This window comes from Geotrypetes seraphini, chromosome 15, assembly GCF_902459505.1.
Source record: "Geotrypetes seraphini chromosome 15, aGeoSer1.1, whole genome shotgun sequence".
Classification (NCBI taxonomy): Eukaryota; Metazoa; Chordata; class Amphibia; order Gymnophiona; family Dermophiidae; genus Geotrypetes; species Geotrypetes seraphini.
The window spans coordinates 40,479,805-40,500,955 of record NC_047098.1 but is presented as its reverse complement, the minus strand read 5'-3'; the positions used below and the strand labels follow the sequence as shown (position 1 = coordinate 40,500,955).

General features: G+C 42.4%; 1 protein-coding gene across 2 annotated transcripts in view; it reads right to left on the bottom strand.

The window, feature by feature from the left end:
• The window catches only part of VPS53 (VPS53 subunit of GARP complex), a 229,844-nt gene that overhangs the window by 115,050 nt on the left and 93,643 nt on the right, over window positions 1-21,151 (bottom strand). For both annotated transcript variants that reach the window (XM_033921549.1, XM_033921548.1), the window contains exons 5-7: window positions 8,015-8,101; window positions 6,321-6,436; window positions 3,128-3,247 (exon numbers count right to left, since the gene is read on the bottom strand). In XM_033921549.1, the coding sequence (XP_033777440.1) occupies window positions 3,128-3,247; window positions 6,321-6,436; window positions 8,015-8,017 (239 nt within the window). In that variant the 5' untranslated portion in view covers window positions 8,018-8,101. The remainder of the gene's footprint in view (window positions 1-3,127; window positions 3,248-6,320; window positions 6,437-8,014; window positions 8,102-21,151) is intronic.

Here is a 21,151-nt window from a genome sequence, read left to right as displayed (position 1 = left end):
CCCCCTATTACTAAACTGCATTAGCTTTTTTTGGCGCAGGGAGCCTATGAGCGTCGGAAGTAGCGCAGGGCATTCAGCATAGCTCCCTGTGCCTAAAACCGCTATCACGGTTTAGTAAAAGAGGAGGGGATATATTTGTCTATTTTTGTATAATTGCTACTGAGGTGACATTGTATATTTTAAAGTCATCTGCCTTGACCTCTTTGAAAACCTTCCGAATATAAATGATAATTAACATTTTCTCTGCGTACAGTGTGCTTTGTGTTTTTTTTTTTAATTTTATTTTATTGTTGGTAGATCATTTTGACTTGGTCATTTGAAAAGTAGCTCGCAAGCCAAAAAAGTGTGGGCACCCCTGCTCTAGAGCATTCTGGCAGATTAATCAAGCATTCTCTTGCCAGAGTTCATCATCCGGTTTAAAATATCTGCCGCTCACCTATGCAGCTGTACAGTGGCAGGTGATGGCTGCTAAAACGCAGCAGACAAATATTAAGCCTTCTCACGGACTACAACGTCACAGCAAAAAAGACACGTGGCAATAATGGCATTGGCAGCAGTGGAATATGCAGAGTGCACTACAGAAATCAGTGGGGATCACACCCCACTCTGGGATGAAATCAGGCAAGGCTTTCAAGACCTAAAAGAGATAATGATTTAAAATGGAAAACCAACATGCCTTTGCAGGTGTAAAAAAGAAAGTGGATGACTTTGCTCCCAGTTGGGGGAGGTGGAGAAGCATCTCAATGGCTACAGAGAGGATGTTGTTCAGCTTCAGGAACAAGTGACCCACTTGGAGCAATCTAGGGAGGAAATACTCCTGAAATCAGAGAATTTGGAAAAAAGGTCTTAGATTCTGTGGTGTGCCTGAGACTGTTGTGGATTCCCAATGCCAGGAAGTCGTACACACTATTTGACATGATCTTTTACAAGGCCAGAGGTTGTGATAAAAGTGGACAGTATAGATGGTTTTAAGAAAGATTTTAGACAAATTCCTGGAGGAAAAGTCCATAGTCTTTTATTAAGACATGGGGGAAGCCTCTGCTTGCCCTAGATCGGTAGCATGGAATGTTGATACTCTTTGGGTTTTGCCCAGGTACTAGTGACCTGGATTGGCCAACGTGAGAGCGGGCTATTGGGCTTGATGGACCATTGGTCTGACCCAGTAAGGCTATTCTTATGTACTTATGTCTAGAGGTGGAGGGTCTCATAGCACATGCTCATAGGGTAGCACGGGACATCACTGTGCATTTCCAGATTTAAGAATAAGGAGCAGATATTGTGTGCAGCCCAGAGACAGAAAGGCCCTACTGTTAGGCAATCTGCAGAGATTGAAATTTATACTGATGTGGCCCCTGCAACTCTTAAGCATTGCAAGGATTATCGGAGTTGTGCAGAGGCATTTGGGCAGAAGCACTTGTGTTATTGGTGGCTGTATTCCCATTGGGCTCTCTTTTACAGTTGCTGGGAAACAATATCAGGCCTGCTCTGTAGAGGAGCTCAATGCTATCTCATATATATGATAAAGAGATTATGTACTTACCCTGGTAAGCTCTTTTCCAGTAGATAGGTGAGACATTCTAGACAAGTGGGTTGTGTCCCAATGGCTGCATGCTATATATATATTTATTATTTATTTCAATTTCTATCCCGTTCTCTCAGAAGCTCAGAACAGGTTATAAGCAGACATTCACAATCGTTTGAAGACAGACTAGTCATGACAACAAATAGGTTACAGTAGACAAATAACAGAGCTTATTCTAGAGACCAGACTGATCATAACGAAGAGTACTAGGAGAAGTATATTGAGGAGGCAGTTTTTAATGGCCCGATTGGCGAAAGAGGAAGGTCTTTACTGCTCTGAGGAAGGTCATTAGTGAGTCTAGCAACCTGATCTGTGTGGGTAGTCGGTTCCATAGCTGAGTTAGGAAATGGCTGTAGGATCGTTTATATCGTTTACAATCTTGTATATTTATATTGAATTTTTTTGAACTGCACCTTGGATATCAAGATTGTCTGAATAAAGATTTTTATCAAGATCATCAGTTCCACAGCTGCCTTGGTTTTTGCTTCTCTGCTCTCCGTGTGGAACTCTTCTGGTGGATTTCTTTTTCTTTGCTTTAGACTGTTGTTCCACTCAATGTATGTGCATATATCATAAATACAAGAATACAAGCATGGAGTACACAAACACACACACATTTACTTATTTTCATGCAATGTCAATGTGGCTATTGACATTTATGTGCTACAGGCTCTAAGTACCTATTTCTAAAAATATGATATATGTTGCACTAAATAATACATGTGCATACAGATATATGGCCTATTCTTTGATATCGAACAAGACACTAGAGATGTCAAGTTACACTCAGCTCAACGCACCTGATCAAATGTACTTTAGGGTTGATAATCCTCTTTCTACTTCTTAACTTACCCCCCCCCCCCTTTTTACTAAGCCGCAGTAGAGGTTTCTACTGCAGCCCAGAGAGCTAAATGCTCTGACGCTGCTCCAACGCTCATAGAATTCCTATAAGCATTTAGCGCTCCGGCCATAATAGAAACCTCTACTGTGGCTTAGTAAAAGAGAGCCTTAGTTAATATATTTTTAATAAGGCTTGCTTGCAAAGATGATCACGTTTGTCTGTTGCCCTGTATCAGACTTTCATACAAAAAAAATGCTCTTTTACAAATGTATTTGTGGTGGGAAAATGGTGGCCGCAGACATAATTTAAGGTTAAAAGAAGTGCACCTTTTTCATTTATGAATTACTGAGTAAGTTCTTCACAGAAAGGAGGCAGCCACCAAGAAGCAATGCAAGCGAAATGCTTCCCAACAGAAGCAAGGAAGCAGAAAATATCTATGAAAATTAGTTTCTATGAGAAAGCTTCCTGCAATTGCTGTTGTTTGAACTGAAAAGCCTGCTCAAGCGTGACTACTTCCACATAAGCTGTGATGCTGTACCACACAGTTTAAGAAGGGAGGCAATCATTCCCATTCTATTTTATCTGGATAAAGATTCTTTAGAGCTGTGGTCCAGGCTTTGGCAAATTAAGAGCATTTGGTGCATTTAGAAACAGTTTTTTTCTGCTGGAATACCTCTCCGCCTCTTGGTTTTGTTTTATTTTACCTTTCTGACAGCTGTCGTATCTGAGGAATTCCCATGTACTTTTGGAAATGCTCCAGCACATTTACCACCCCTTGTAAAAGGTTGGCAACTTCACCATACTGCCTCCTTCGAGTCATAGCCCTGCACAGGAAATCATTAAGAATTATATACAATAAGAAAAGACTTTGGTTGTTACCCAGTTGTTTGCTTCTTTATCAGGCAAGGTGTTATTGCATTTATTCCTTACAAAAGTGATCTTAGTTAGATGTGGACATGCAATACAGGTATCCATTCATATTTATCAGTAAAGATAACTCTGTGCTGCTGATTATGTGGCTTTAGATTCAATTATTCACCTTTCAAAATCTGAGCTCAAGGTGACATTTAGTATAGATATAGTAGGTATTTCGGTGCCTTAAAGGGCTTACAATCTAATCCTGAATCTGAAGCAATGGAGGCTGAAATGACTTGTCCAATGTCACAAGAAGCATGAATGAGAGAACTCCAATCTGAACACTGCTTGCCTTTGTTTTCAAGCTACTACAGTGGTGCCTCGCATAACGGCCGCCTCACACAGCGGACGCTGCGCACAACGAACTTTATGTCGTGATCCGTATAACGTACTTCGTTTCACACAACGAAGTCGCCCGAGCTGCATCCTTCCGGGGTTCCTGCGGGGTTGGATCGCAGCGGGGTTGGTCGAGGGTAGTCTCCTTCTCCTTACCTGCCCTGTCGCAGCACACAGCCGAACGGAAATCTTCCCGATGTCAGCGCTGACGTCGGAGGGAGGGCTTAAGCAAAGCCCTCCCTTCCTCCGACGTCAGCGCTGACATCAGGAAGACTTCCGGTCGGCTGTGTGCGGCTGCGGCAGGGCAGGTAGGAAGAAGGCAATGGCGAACGAAAGAGGGGGGAGGGGGCGGTCCGCCCCGAAGAATGTGCACAGCTGGTCAGGTCCCCCGATCGACCGACAACAGGCCCGGCCGACAAACCTCCCTGCCCTGTAGCCGCGAATCTAAATTACCTCTTACAGCAGCTTCAATAATCCAGCTGCTGTAAGAAGGTAATTTAGATTCGCGGCTACAGGACAGGGAGATTTGTCCGACCGGGCCTGTTCTGTTGTCGGTCGGGTGCAAAAGCGCCACAAAGGTGGAGGCAGGGAGGGAGGAAAGGTGGAGTGGAGAAGAAAAGACGCTTAAGGGGGGAGAAGGCCGCTGAAAGCACATGTTGGAGCAGGGGATGAGAGGGAGGGAGAGAAGGGGAAATATTGGACAAGGGCAGAAGGGATGCTAAATCATAGGGTGACAGGCAGAGAGAACAACAGGAAAAAGAGTGGAAGCAATCTTGAACCCTGAGGGTGAGGGCAGAGAGAGGTGGTGAGATGATTGATCATGGGGAGAGGGACAAAAGGGAATAGAGATGGGATAGGAAGATAGTGGAAGTAAAAGGACAGGGAGATGTATGTTTTTAGATGTATCTAAATAAAAATAATAACAAAAAATTTATCTTTTTTATGTCATCTTAGCATATTTTATGCTGCAGAACGAATTATTTTTTTTTACATGTATTCCTATGGGAAAACGCGTTTCACATAACGAACGTTTCACATAACAAACTTGCTCCTGGAACCAATTAAGTTCGTTGTGTGAGGCACCACTATTCTAAACACAATAAATTTTCCACTAATCCTGGACCTGTCTACATGACACTAACCAGCATAGGCACATGCAAACAAACCCCTGGTTTGGTGGCGCTGTTGGGTACTGTAGCACAGGAAGGCCAGTTCTGAATGCTCTTTTACAGTGTGGGCATGCCAAAGAGCTGACTAACAGTGTAAGGGTCCCCCTTTCCAAGATGGCAGTATCACAGAGATTAGCTGACTAAAGGGGTAAGTCTTAGACCAGTGGTATCATGTATATAGCCTGCTGAAGCCCTTTATCCATTTTACTGCCCTATCCAACCTTGGCTTCAATTCCCCTCCACACGCCCCATGCTGGGCTGCTGTCACATTCAACTACTGTGGCATCCCCCTCTCTCCTCAGTTACCATTGCCCCCTATCCCAGCAATACAGCGGTTGGAGTGGCCTAGTGGTTAGAGCAACTGCCTCAGCATCCTGAGGTTGTGAGTTCAATTCCTACTGTAGCCCCTTTGTGACTGTTGGCAAGTCACTTAACACTTCATTGCCCTATGTAAACTGCCTTGATTGTGCAAACCACACAGAAAAAGTAGTATATCAAGTCCCATCCCCCTTTACCCCCTCACCCCCTCCATGAGCCATCTTTCCTGTCTCTTCAGTTACTACTCCCTCACACTCCTCCTCCCTCCCCCTGTGGTCTGGTAACCCACCCCCTCCACATGTGCTTCAATTCTGGCCAGGGAGCCTTTAAGCTTCCATGCTCAGATTGCTGTCAGGTCCTGCCCCCTCTGAATCACACTTCCTGCTTCCAGAGTGTGTAGAACCTAAAAACAGCCTGAATATGGAGGATCAAAGGCTCTGTGACTTCTGCAGAAGTGCCTGTGTTACTGCAGCTGCTTGCCATAGGTCTGGTGAGATGTGGCGATGTTGGATTGCATGTGGGGGGGGGAAGAGGAGGCTGGACCATATTAAGGGGAAGGGGAATGTACATTAAAGTCTGTACATAAATGAATGCAAGGACAGGAGGTATGTTATCTGAGTATAGTCATGTGCAGAACTGATGGACTGGGGTTGATGTATAATTAAATAGATTTGGGTGCATGTAAGCAATTGCCAGAGGGGGTGGAAGATGTGTCCACGTATGTAGTTAGAGCTTCTGTGTATGGGTTATGTTGGGGCTGATGAGCTGCTAATTTTTTCTACACTTCTTAATGCCATTAGCTCAGGAATCACAGTAATACCACCAACCCTCTCCCTGGTCATCTACCCATCTAAGGGGGACTCCCCCTCGCAGTCAGTCAGCACACAGCTGCTTTTTTGTCACTGCACCGGACATTAATATGGATTTGACTCCCCTACCTTATACTTTATATACTGTGTAAGATTTTGTCTTCCCCTAAAGAGTCCATTTTTGTGAATCAAATCCTATGAAAGTGTTAAATGTTAATAATATAACTTACTGAGCAAACCTAGGAATCTATCTTGGTTTTACAGCAAAGTGATAACCGCACAGAGACTCCTCTATCTCTCTTGGCTATTAATAGTTTTAAATTCAAAAGCAAATGATGACCATTACTTACTCAAGCGAATCTACTCCTCCAGCTAACATATGCAGGTGATTGAGTGTTGTAATAGAGGTAGTCAAATGGCGCTTGGCGTGATCCAGTTGTTTAATATCTCGAGTGATTTCTTTAACCTACCAATAAAAATTATGAAATATAAAATCACTAATCAAAACACATACAATTAAAACTAAAAATGGTTACTCAAGCTATGTAACTTAGCTACTGCATCTTTTAAAATCTCCATGACAAAAGGCAGAAGAGGGATTTCTTTTCTACATCAGACCTTACATAGAATTGGTGCATCTTCCCTTATGAGGCCCAAGTGCCTGAAATCCCCTAGGAAGATCTTATTCCGGTAACTAATCCCTATCTGTGTAGGTGTAAACGGGGAAATACCACAAATCATCTTCAGCACCAACACAGTCTTCCTAAACTTATCTTATGGCTTAGGAAGACTTGTAGCTCTCTTCTCTTATCTCTCCTTATACTCTTCCTCAGTTCATCAGTTAAGTCTCTCTTGTCTGTACCCTTTTCCTCTACTGCCAGTTCCAGACTCTGTCCCTTCTATCTTGCTGCACCGTATGCCTGGAACAGACTGCCTGAGTCAGTACATCAAGCTCCATCTCTGGCAGTATTCAATTCTAGGCTAAAAGTCCACTTTTTTGAGGCTGCTTTTAACTCCCAACTCTTACTTGCTTGTAAAGTACCCATGTCTGTTTTCATTCCCTCTTTGAGAAATTCCCTAACCCCTATTTGTCTGTTTTAATCAGACTGTAAGCTCTATTGAGCAGGGATTGTCTCTTACATGTTTAATGTACAACGCTATGTAGGTCAAGTAGTTTCTATAGAAATATTAAGTAGTAGTAGTAGTGATATTTCAGGACATCCATAATAGTATGCATAAACTATATTTGCATATGCCAGGTCTCCAGTGCATTCAAATATATCTCATGTATATTCACTGCAGATATCTTGAAATTAAACTGGCTGTGAAGTCACTAAACTTAGAAAAATTGGTATAAATGGTGATAAACTGTCCTTAAACCACACTGAGGACGGTATAAAAGACTGTGCTTCCAAGGAATGATTAAATAAAATGAATAATCAATCTTATTTATTGATTGATTATTCATTTTATTTAATTATTATTTATTGATTATTCATTTTATTTAATCATTCCTTGGAAGCACAGTCTTTTATACCGTCCTCAGTGTGGTTTAAGGACAGTTTATCACCATTTATACCAATTTTTCAAAGTTGTGAAGTCACTAAGACAGGTTTGGAAAGCCCTATTTAGCAGCATTCACATTTTAATAATGGAGCTTCACATGGGCAGACTGAAGATGTGCTAATACAGAATCTCTTGTCTGTTTTTAAAATGACATTTTCTTCCAGCTCACACAGAGCTAACCTCTTTTGGACTGAGACCTCATAAGCCTTCATTTGTAACTACCTGTGGGGTTTTCCGTTTTATATTTATCCCTGTCCTAGGCTGGGAGATCACATGGCAGGACTCCTCTCAAAATCCTGAAACCTTAGGTCCCAAGTCTTACCACAGGATCTTGGCATTGTGCAGTGAGGAATGCCCTTCTCCCAGCACCCAAGCTGGAACTCAATCTAGGTCATCCACATGGTAATGCACTGCACTGCCATGGAGTTACTGGACTCACCCCCAGAATATATTTCTTAGATAAATATTGATGACTCACCATTTGTTCAGATTTTTCTGCTTTATCTTTGATATCTTTGATCTTGCCAAAGAGTTGCTGGATGGCTTTCTGGGCCTCTTCCAGAGCCTATGAAACAAACATACAGGGTATAAAATTAAAGCTAAATGAATTGTTTGATTTAATGGACCCGTTTTTCTTTTTTCTTTTTTTTTTAATTCTTTATTCATTTTCAAATTGAACAGCAAGTGCACAAAAGAATATATTATACAAGATTTTCCACAATAGCACATTAATCTCTACCACATAAAAATCTAGTGATGCAATAACCCCCCCTCCCCCAACCACCCATCCTTTTTCACATTTTCAATAGGAATAAACACATATTATATAGCATATTATAAGATATTATGTAAAATTATTCCCAACTCCTTCTCCCCTTTTGTGTGCTAAAAAAGAAAAAGAGAAGAATCAATGACTATTCACCACAATATTTTGCCAATGGCCCCCATATTTTTATAAAGCTAGTATATGTCCCTCTTTGTACTGCTATTGCATGTTCCATTTTAAATATATGGCATAATGAATTCCACCAAAATGTGTAGCTAAGGTTTTTGTGATTTTTCCAATTATTGGTTATATGTTGGATGGCAACCCCCGTCATAACTAATAAAAGCTTGTTGTTATATGATGATATTTGACTCTTTTTTCTCATCATGCCAAATAACACTGTATCGTAAGAAAGTACAACATGATTTTCCAACAATGAGTTCACTTGAGACCAAACTGAATTCCAAAATATCTTAATATAGGGACAATAATAAAGTAGATGATCTAATGTCCCAGGTTCCTGTTTTTCAAAAAGACTTTTATTAACAGTCACAAAATAGAAGGTGCTATTCAGAAATCAAGTATTACACAAGAAGTACCAACCAGAAATAAAGACTTGCCAGAGTCCTTATAAGCTGGAAATCTGGCATGAAGACGCCAAACAAAGAAATACAGACATACTGAGCTCATAAGCTTTTTTAGGCCTGTTCTGCTCTAGCAAGGGACATATGGAGAGTCTGCCTGTATTTAACATTCTATCTATATGCAGAATTTTTATCTATCTGCATAGAAATAGAAACATTATAGAAGATAGAGAACTGCATAGCCTATCCAGTCTGCCCATTCATATCAATTACTTGGTTCTATAATTCTTTCCTCTCCCTTAGTGATCCTTCTGAGCATATTCCATGCTTGAATTCCAGTACAGTCCTCATCTCTACCACCTCCACTGGAAGACTGTTTCATATAGAACCAAAAGAAGGGAGGTCCAATCTCGTCTGCAGTGAAAAAACCAGCCAGGAACAAACAAACCAAAACTGCAGATATGTACAACGATGTAGGCGAATTTTATTGTGACAAGCAAACTATATAAAGGAAAAAACATATGTCACAACAAATATTGAAAAAGATAATAGTAAAAATCGCTAGCAGAGACTCTCGGCGTGACACATCATCTGTTTGGTTTTATATTATCTTTTTCAATATTTGTTGTGACATATGTTTTTTTCTTTATCTACCATGGACCCCTGATGAAGGTTGTCCGAAACACGGACCATGTTGGGTCCTCTGATTGGTAAAAAGGTTTTAATATATAGTTTGCTTGTCACAATAAAATTTGCCTACATCGTTGTACATATCTGCAGTTTTGGTTTGTTTGTTCCAGACTGTTTCATATATCCATTTCCCTTTCCAAAAAGAAATATTTCCTTAGGTTGTGCAAACAAACTTATGTGCAAAACAGAGCAGGAGCTGGAATTAGGAGGTTAGTGGAGGAGAAATGAGGTCAGGCCCAGAGTTGGCCCAAAGATATCTAACACACTATGCAAATTTTCAGCTATGCATCCCCAACTTCAGGGTAGCTCAAGGTCTCTGCTCCAACTACACACGCAGCATCTCCCCTATCCCCTCATAGTCCAGTATCTCCCCCCCCTTCCCTCACCTACACCAGCATCTCTCTCCATCTCTACTCCTACCCCCTCAGTGTTCATCTCCCCTTCCCCTACTCTTCCCGTTATTCAACCCCCCTCCCTCAGTGTTAAGTAACTCTCTTTCCTATTCCCTTAAAGGCAGCACCAATGTGGCAATCAGCATGCCTTTGGAAGACAATGAATCCACTCAAGGCCTGCCAGGCCCCATCCCTTCTGAAACAGGAAGTTTGGAGGAGGCGGATGCTCAAGTTTCTACATTGGCTATGATACCTTTTATAGGCAAAATAAATACCACATCGGAGCCACACCCAAATTGTGTTACTTTAGGTGAATACCTAGTCCCAGCGACTTGCGAGAACTGACTGCAGCCATTCAGGCAGGAACACCTGCCTTGTTCGCCACTCTGCCTCTGCCGTCCAGCAAGGGAAGCACCAGAATTAAAAGCAGGTACGCTTCTCATTCTACCGCTTGATTGCTGACTTCTTCAACATGCTGCTTTTTCTTATTCTATTGCCCGGCATGCCTAGAATGGTAGGGGCTGCTCGTAGAGGTGGGGATGGGGGTTGGGGGAGGGTTCAGTAGAGGTGGGGAGGGCTGGAGGTTTGTAGTCTCCAGGGCCCATCAGAGTCCAGGACACTGGTATGCTAGGTATAGTCTTAGATACTGCAATGTATAGCTTTATTCTGGCTTGGGAGGAGGGGGGTCACTTGGGGTGGGCGGAGGTTAGGTATGTAATACAGATAATGTCTGTATTCATTGTTTTGTTTTGTTCTTTACTCTATGCTTTTGGGGGGTCTTGATTTTTCATTCTTGTTCTGCAGGTATTAAGGAGTGTTTCCCATGTTAGAGGTGGAACGTATGATATTCTGCTAGGGGGTGGGCAGCTGGAATCTGTTAATATGGAAAATTTTGATGATCTGAATTTCCCTGCTTACTGCTTGTTTGATTTGTAATCTCTTGGTATGTTTTTTGCCTTCTACATCATGCTGTTCTGCTGTTTTATTATCACCAATAAAAATTGTTTAAACCTAAAAACAGGTACCGGGGGGCCCTACTGGGATTTTAAAAAGGTATGGGAGGCCCTATCTGCCTGCCCTGGCCTACCACTAGACCACCATAGGGGGGACAGGGTACAGAGCCTGGCAGGGAGGGGGGACAGGGTGCAGAGCTTGGCAAGGAGTGTGGGGTTAGGTGCAGGGCCTGGCAGAGAGAATTTGGTTCAGAATGGTTTTTTTCTTGTTTTCTTCCTCTAAATCTAGGGTGCATCTTATGGTCAGGTGCGTCTTATGGAGCGAAAAATAAGGTACTTCAGGGGACAACAAGGTTTGAGCAAGTATTAGGACCTGCACTGCAGAAAGGGGCAATCTCTGCAATTTACACGATTGCATAGGAAAGGGATGTGGGGCAACCTATGTCCCAAATAGAATGGGAAACTATATGACAACATACAAAAACATTGGGTATGGCCACACTATTGGTAGAGACAGGCTTTAAGGTGCTTATGAGATAGTATTACACCCTAAGACAACTAGATTGAATGAGTGATAGAGGTAATGGGGACTTTTGGCTTGGATGTGGGGGAGAGGGACTTATTTTCACATATGGTGGGGATGTACAGTGGTCCAAAGCTGAGACCCGTTGTTTAGGATGCTTTCCTCAATTTTGAATAAGCCAGTAGATGCTAAGATTGAATATGCTCTTTTGCATCTCTACCCCCCAGGATTTTGATGAGGGAGAGATGACATTTAGCAAATTGTTATTACCGGCTGCCAGTCTGGTGCTAGTGGCTTCCTGGAAACTACCACAGATGCCAGACTGGCAGTTGGTAATCAATAAATTAACAGATTGGTATTCTCTTTATAAGCTAACCGCTTTGAAATATCATAGAACAGGGAGCTTTGACGGTCAGTGGTGAAGACTTGAATGTTGGAAAGCTTTGGAGAATTATTGGAGGGTGGGTGGAGGACAATGGGGGTGAGGGATTTTGAATGCACCAAACAACAAATAAAAGAGGGGGAAAAAGGATGGGGATGCTGAAGAAAATCCTGTGTCCCTATTGACTATTAGATATTGTGTTGAATAAATCTGTCAAGATCTTGTCAATATTTCTGTACTACTGCATTACTTTGTACTAGTTTTTTAAAAAAGTGTTTAGTTAAAAAAAATACTGCAGAAGCATTTACAAAAATTATGCATCATATAACATTTTACAAGTCTATCAGGCATACATTAGCCATTCATAAATGAAACCTGTTACAATCAAGATGTTTAAATGTGTCCTAGGTAACATTATATACCATACAAACATTTCAGCAGCCTTTCCTTAATGTTTACTTCCACATTCTTCAACAAGCCCAAAAAGACATCTCACTACATTAACAGTGTATGGGGGTGGGGGTGGGGGTGGGGGTGGGGAAGGGGGGATGACTTACAATTGACATGGAAAAATCAAAAAATCAAAATAGACATCTTCTTATAATGACTGGGGTGGCCATTCAATTAATCACTAGAAACTGGAAAAATTGGGATCGTTTAAATTTTACCTTTTAGTGGGAAACACTTTGCTTATACTATGAAAGAACGTTAGTGGAACAATCTGGAATTGGAAACAGAAATAAGGAATGCCGACCTGGATGTGGTGGCGATATCCGAAACCTGGCTCACAGACTCCCACGGGTGGGACATGGTCATACCGGGTTACAACTTGCTTCGCCGGGACAGAGAGGGTAGGAAGGGAGGGGGTGTAGCATTATATACTAAAGATGACATTAAGGTCACGAGAATCTCAGATGTCCAGTATACTGGGGAATCCCTTTGGGTTAATTTGGCCAGAGGGAAGGACAAATGCTTGTATCTTGGCGTAATTTACAGACCCCCAAGACAACAGGATGATCTGGATATGGAAATAATCGAAGATATAGAAAATATCACCTTGCGTGGGGACACAGTATTGCTAGGTGACTTCAACATGCCTGATGTGGATTGGGTTACACTTACCTCTGCTTCCGGCAGCAGCAGGAGGCTATTAAACTCTATGAAAGGAGCAAGCCTCAGGCAACTGGTGTTGGAACCGACAAGGGATCAGGCAATACTGGACCTGATACTTACCAATGGAGACAGTGTCACAGAGGTCTCGGTGGGCGACACATTGGCCTCCAGTGACCACAACATGGTATTGTTCAATATCAGGAAAGGTTTCACTAAATCTACTACACTAACCAATGTCCTCAAATTCAAGGACACAAATTTCAAAGAAATGGGAGACTTCGTTCACCAGGCGCTACAAAGCCAAGAAGAAACCGATAACGTGGAAGACATGTGGTCGACTTTGAAAGCAACCATACAAGAAGCAACAAACCGCTATGTAAAATCAGTAAGTAAACGGCGAAGGAACAATAAGCCACAGTGGTTTACTGCGGAGATCTCAGACCTGATCAAGGAGAAGAAAAAAGCATTCATCTCTTACAAACAATCAGGGAAGCAGGACTCTAGAGCAGACTACCTGGCCAAATCAAAAGCCGTCAAAACAGCAGTCAGGGAGACTAAATTCCTCATGGAGGAGTCTCTAGCAAAGAACATCCAGAAGGGAGATAAATCCTTCTTCAGGCATATCAGTGATAGAAGAAAAAACTCAGGCGGGATTGTACGTCTTAGGAAACCAGACGGAGACTATGTGGAAAAGGATTCGGAAAAAGCCCAGCTATTAAATGAATACTTCTGCTCAGTCTTCACCCGAGAAGCGCCAGGGCTCGACCCTCAGCTACAGACAAGGGTTGGCTCAGTTGACTCGTTTAGTAACTTTGAGTTTACGCCCAGCAGTGTCTACGGTGAGCTGTCAAAGCTCAAGGTTAACAAAGCAATGGGGCCGGACAACCTGCACCCCAGGGTGCTTAGGGAGCTGAGTGATGTCTTGGCGGAGCCACTGTCCGCGCTCTTCAACCTCTCCCTTAGTACAGGCAGCGTCCCGTTGGACTGGAGGACGGCTAACATCATTCCACTCCACAAGAAAGGCTCAAAGATGGAGACAGCAAACTACAGACCAGTGAGTCTAACATCGATAGTGAGCAAACTAATGGAAACTCTAATCAAACACCAATTAGATAAGATCCTGGATGAGGAGAATCTACGGGATCCCCGACAACATGGATTTACTAAGGGGAGATCCTGCCAATCCAACCTGATCAGCTTCTTTGACTGGGTAACGGGGAAGCTGGATATTGGGGAGTCCCTGGACATCGTGTACCTGGACTTTAGCAAAGCATTCGATAGCGTACCACACCGCAGGTTACTGAGCAAGATGAGTTCTATAGGATTAGGTAACACATTGACGAAATGGGTTGGGAGCTGGCTTGGAGGTAGGCTCCAAAGGGTGGTGGTGAACGGCACCCCCTCCGAAATGACGGAGGTGATTAGTGGAGTACCACAGGGCTCAGTCTTGGGCCCAATCCTATTCAACATCTTTATAAGAGACTTGGCAGAAGGGCTTCGAGGTAAAATAACATTATTCGCCGATGACGCCAAACTGAGTGATGTAGTGGGCAAATGCACAACAGACGAAGATTCAGTGCCCGACAACATGATGCACGACCTACTCCTACTGGAGCGATGGTCTAGGACATGGCAACTCAACTTCAATGCCAAAAAAATGCAATGTTATGCACCTGGGCAGCCAGAATCCATGCAAGTCTTATACCCTTAATGGCGAGATCCTAGCAAAAACAGTAGCAGAACGAGACTTGGGGGTAATCGTCAGTGAGGACATGAAGTCTGCCAATCAAGTGGAGCAGGCTTCGTCCAAGGCAAGACAAATCATGGGCTGCATACGAAGGGGTTTCGTCAGTCGTAAGGCGGAAGTCATTATGCCATTGTATAGATCCATGGTGAGGCCCCACCTGGAATACTGTGTGCAATTCTGGAGGCTGCATTATCGCAAGGATGTGCTGAGACTGGAGTCGGTGCAAAGAATGGCCACCCGGATGGTCTCGGGACTCAAAGATCTACCATACGAAAAACGGCTTGACAAATTACAGCTATACTCGCTCGAGGAGCGCAGAGAGAGGGGGGACATGATCGAGACGTTCAAGTATCTTACGGGCCGCATCGAGGCAGAGGAAGATATCTTCTTTTTCAAGGGTCCCACGACAACAAGAGGGCATCCGTTGAAAATCAGGGGCGGGAAACTACGAGGTGACACCAGGAAATTCTTTTTCACTGAAAGAGTGGTTGATCGCTGGAATAGTCTTCCACTACAGGTGATTGAGGCCAGCAGCGTGCCTGATTTTAAGGCCAAATGGGATCGGCACATGGGATCTATTCACAGGGTAAAGGTAGGGGAGGGACATTAAGGTGGGCAGACTAGATGGGCCGTGGGCCCTTATCTGCCGTCTATTTCTATGTTTCTATGTTTCAATCTGTGAAAAGTAAGAATTTTTTTTTTTTTTTAGTTCAATCAGTTTTAATAGCATTTTATCATAGAATATACAATCACAGACAAGAATTTTAAAGAAATTTGGAGTCCACTGGAGTCCTTTGTTAAACAAATTAATGATTAGTATTCACTAGATTAAATCTTGTTTCCACACACATCCAGGAAGGGAGGGCGGGAAGGGATGGGTAATTTGTTTCAGTATTTGCAAGTATGTAAGTACTGTTTATTGAATTCTTTGAATGTATAATGTTTGCACTTTTTGTATGCTTATAAAATCAATAAAGATTTAAAAAAAAAAAAAAAAAAGATTTTCATCTTCAATTTCTTTCAACTGAAGAGGCAAAGTGTTCCCAACAACTTTAGAGCCACTCCTAAGAAAGCCTCAGCCATTACCCCTATGTAGCACAGGGCTTTAGATGAAGAGACCACTACATTTTTGGCATGGTACATGGATTTGTCGTGCCCACTGGGGCTTGCGCGCATTTGAGAAGCTGAAAACTATGCCGTTGGTTGTTTCACTACCAACAGGGCCTCCCAAGGCAGACCGGTTTCAGCGGAGATGTCAGATTAACGATGTACCACCCATCTGGGCAGCAACTGATGGGCATTGTTGGAGGCAGAGGATCACGTCTGATGCAACAACGGTGACAACATCGAATTTATACTGCGCAGCAGGCCCAGCAATCTACTTCTGTGTTCTGTCATGTTCATCAAGTTGCTAGGACTCGAACACAAGTCGATAGCACCAAACAGACCATAAAACTCAAGACAAGTGGCATCATTCAACTTTGGCCGACAGATATTTTGGCTCAAAAAACAGACATAAGATTTTAAATTTAACCCGTTAAGAGAGAGGTGCCAGTGTTGTGCAGCCAACAAAGAGGAAGCTCTAGCTCATGATTTACTGCCAGTAAAATTTGTTGCCACATTTTAAACTATTTGGAACCTTTCCAGGAGATTCTTAGGGAGTCCAACATAGTTCAAATTACAATAATCTAAATAGTTCAACACAACCGCCTGTATTATTAAACTAACATCTGTTGATCTTTAAAATAAGTGTGGTTGACTTAGTTCTTCATAACAGCTGTTACCTGGTTCTTTAACAAAGGGGAGTTCAAAAGGACTTCTAAGAACTTAACTTTAAAAATTGTATCTGCAATACAATGCTATTATGCAACAGGACAGGATACAATAAACTGCCCATCCAAAACATTTTGTTTTTGCCATGTTCAATAGGAATTTCTTTTTCAACATCTAGATTGTTAGTAAGGATATACAGCTGTGAAAAAGCTTTACAAGAGGAGTCTAATGGCAAGAAAATGAACCAGGAACTCTATGTGGATCAAGCCCAGAAAAATAAATGGTCGAGAGGAGAAGAACTGAAACCTACGGATTAGAGACTGATAGCCGCACCCAAGACAGCATAGTATAGATGAGATGGTTCACAACAAGCATAGAAAAAACTGGAACATCCCCATCCCAACAGATAAAAATCTGGATGCAAGAAAACCAAACATAGTGGTAAGAGAGAGAAACACCCGAACAGCCTAGTGCAGTGGTCGGCAAACCGCGACTCTTTAGCCACTTGAATGCAGCTCACGGCTCAGCTAGCTAGAGCAGCAGTGCCCAACCTGCTTCCCTTCCCTGTAAAGAGGACGCTGAAGCGCCAGGCCGACCAACCAACATCAATTCTGACATCGGAGAGGAAGTTCTGGGCCAGCCAATCGCTGCCTGGCTGTCCCGGAATTTCCTCTCCGACATTAGAATTGACGTCAGATGGGGAAGGTTGGTCGGCCCGGCACTTCAGCGTCCTCTTTACAGGGAATGGAAGCAGGAAGAGCACAGAACTTGGCGGTGGCCTGTTCCCCGATGGTGGCAGCGGCCTGTTCCCCGGCGGCGCTGGCAGCCTGTTCCCCAATGGCGGTGGCTTGGGGGAGGGCAGGGAGCAAGAAAGAAAGAAAGGGGGCAGGGAGACAGAAAGACAGGGAGACAGACAGAAAGGGGGCATGGAGAAAGAAAGACAGACAGAAAGAAAGAAAGGGGGCATGGAGAGAGAGAGAAAGAAGGGGGCAGGGTGAAAGAAAGAAAAAGTTGGGGGAGGGAATGAGGTCTGGAGGAGAGGAAGCATACAGGAGGCTGAAAGAAGGGAAGAAATATTGGATGCACAGTCAGAAGAACAAAGTGCAACCAGAGACTGATGAAATTACCAGACAACAAAGGTAGGAAAAATGATTTTATTTTCAATTTAGTGATCAAAATGTGTCTGTTTTGAGAATTTATATCTGCTGTCTATAGTTTGCACTATGGCCCCCTTTTACTAAAGCACAATAGCGATTTTTAGCGCAGGAAGCCTATGAGTATCGAGAGCAGCACAGGGCATTCAGCGCAGCTCCCTGCGCTAAAAAACGCTATCGCGGATTAGTAAAAAGGGACTGAGGTGACATTCCATAAAGTCATCTGCCTTGACATCTTTGAAAACCCGCAGAATATAAATGATAATTAACATTTTATCTGCGTACAGTGTGCTTTGTGTTTTTTTTAATTTTATTGTTGGTAGATCATTTTGACTTGGCCACAAAGGTATGGGGGAGGGAGGGGAGTTGCTGAAAGACATCTAGTAATCCTTGCAGGCTTGACTGTGCAGGGAATTATTTTTGTAAAATCATGTTTTGTTATGTGACTGGCATTATTTAGACTTTAATTTCTATGATTGAGTGAATGAAAATGATATAAAATTGCTTGCTTGTTTTTATGTGTGTGCACTGAAAGGAAGTGGAGAGAGAGTGGGCGAGGACGCTGATTTATAAATTGACAATTGTACAAAATATTGTTTCTTTTTATACTTTAATATAATAAGTTCAGTATAAAACTATTTGAGCTTGTGTGGATGTGATCAGATGGTTTGCGGGGACGGGGACAAATTTTTCCCCCATGTCATTCTCTAGGCTCGTGCGGGAGAGGGGTGTGTCAGTCGGGTTGACCTAGCCGTCGTAGTGCAAGCAGGCGCGGAGTATGGCTCTCAAAAGAAATCTTAATCGTTGTACTGCTGATCTTTGGCTCTTTTGACTAATGAATTTGCCTACCACTGGCCTAGTGGCTTAGCAGTTAGGGCTGAGGATGCAGGTTGAAGCCCAGTGCTGATCCTTGTGACCTTGGGCAAGCCACTTAACACTCCATTGCCCACCAGGACAGAGAGGAGAAATACTTGAGGAGTACCTGAATGTAAACTGCTTAGGCTATAAGCAGTGTATAAATACTAAAACTAACTAAATAAATAAAGTGGAGTCAGTATGAATCTCATGGAGAGAGAGAAGATTCTCAAGTACTAAGAAATGCAGTCTGAGACAAGAAAATGTGGCAGAAAGAAAACCAGAAATATTTCCCATCTTTTTGTCTGCCACAGTCTTTATTAAAAAGAATTTCCAAACACAACTGAATAGATTGCCTGTGTGTGTTATATCTTACGAACTAAAGAGGGAACCTCTTTTTGGCATGATGTAAGTTTTACGGCAAGTATGGCAGTAAATTTGAGAGACTGAAATCGTACTCCACATGCTCTGGCTTAGGTGTGAGGTTTATTCCTATCAAGATACAGGCCAACTAATCCCCCTCCTTCTTTTATCAAGCTGTGCTAGAGGTTTTTAGCACAGGCTGGCAAGGTAAGTGCTCCGACGCTCACAGGAATTCTATGAGCGTGGGAACATTTACTGCGCTGGCTTATGCCAAAAACCTCTAGCGCAGCTTGATAAAAGGGGTCCTAAACCATTTGGAGAAATTGCCTCCAAGAAAATGATAATATAAATATATGCCCCAAACCCCAAGAATGTAGTAACTCCCAGGGGTTCCAGGTATATATTAAATAAAACTGGAAACAATGAGGACCTCGGTGTAGTCCCTATGATAAATGTTATGAAGATTAAACACAATCATATATCATAACAACCTGGCATCTATCAGCAATAACTCAGACCAACAGACTCAACTCCACTTAAACCTGAAGCAGCCAAGCTCTGCAACAAAATCGGATGACTAATGGACAGATTAAGGAAGATCAGAAATCCCAATCCTCCCTGGTCTATACACACTTGCACATCATCCACCAGAGAAAGCAGCATTGCGTCAGTACAGAAAAAAAACAAACCATGAGACATTTAAACCCCCATAAAAATTTAAGAAAATCCTTTAATTGCACTACATCAATTGACTCAAATCAGTTTTGCGACCATAGGTATATTACAAATTGGCCAATAAGAATTATATTTTGAAACATCCAAGAATTTTTTTTTTTTAAATCAGAAACTTGACAACTGCTAATTTTAAAGAACCTGGAACCACTCCTTGAGCAATTAAATCAGTTAGATGAGAGTAAACTAAACCTTAGGCTTATATACCGCATCTTCTCTATACAGTAGAGCTCGGCACGGTTTACAAGAAATTAGAAAGGAGAACAGATAAATATGGATTTGGAATAGTATGGAGAGGAGCAGAATTTACAACTTTGAAAATAGCCAAGTTTTCAGATATTTTCGAAATGATTGGAAAGAGCCCAGTTGAATAGGAAAATTATTCCACAGCTCAGTAATTTTAAAAAGTAGAGGCTTCCCTAATTTGCCAATTATCTTTAATCTCAGGGTCAAAATAAGTATATCGAAGGTAGGTCTGGAGAGTTGCATTTGATTGCATGGTATGATGTTTGTTTTATGCAGTATCTTTCCATTCAGAAATCTGCCAACATGCTCAAAGGTTATTTTAAAAATGCAGAGTGAAGTCTAAGGCTCTTGAAAGAAAAAACATACTTCACCCAGTATTCAGAAGCATTTATCCTTGTAGCAACATCTGCTGCCAGAGTAAGTACCACTGATTAGGGGCAATGATCGATTTTTAGTGACATTATCCAGATAATGCTGCTGAAAATCATTATAGATTATCTTGGTGCTATCCGGATAGCACCATAGAAGTCTGTGGATGGAGTGAGGGCAGTCCCCAGAGCAATCCAGTTAGTGAAGAGGCTGTTCTAATTTTAACTGGTCAGCTATCTGGATAGTGGGCTGAATATCATTGCTAACTGAATAGCACCAGTACCTGACTACACTCAAAGTTGGCTATTTTGTGGGTAGTCCATGGGTGGAGCTAACACTTAACTACCTAAGTTTAGCAGTCAAATCAGATCACATAAACTTTAATGCTATCTTTATACAATGTTGCTTACATCATTAACCACATCAGAGATAGCTGTCCACATAAACCCAGTCGGTGCTGGTCTCTGGACATGGCCCAGCACTGAATATCCAGGAATAATATCACCACCACCTCCAGCTAAAACACTCGCCATTACCAACTAAATATTGACCTCTCTTTTTCCATTTAACGTTTATTGCTGCACTTTCAAGTAGACTAATATAGCAACCCCTCTACTTTATCCAAGTTTGTTAAAAAAAAAAACAATGAGAAATGGTGAAGACATGAAAAAGAAATGGTCACAATACCCAATACAATCCAAGGTTTATCCTCTAATTAAAAAGCATGCAATTTCATGTACCTGCTGCTCCATGCAAGTTACATAAGAACATAAAAATTGCCGCTGCTGGGGCAGACCAGTGGTTCATCGTGCCCAGCAATCCGCTCCCGCGGCAGCCCCTAGGTCAAAGACCAGCGCCCTAACCAAGACCAGCCCTACCTGTGTATGTTCCAGTTCTGCAGGAACATGTCTAACTTTGTCTTGAATCCCTGGAGGGTGTTTTCCCTTACGACAGCCTCCGGAAGAGCATTCCA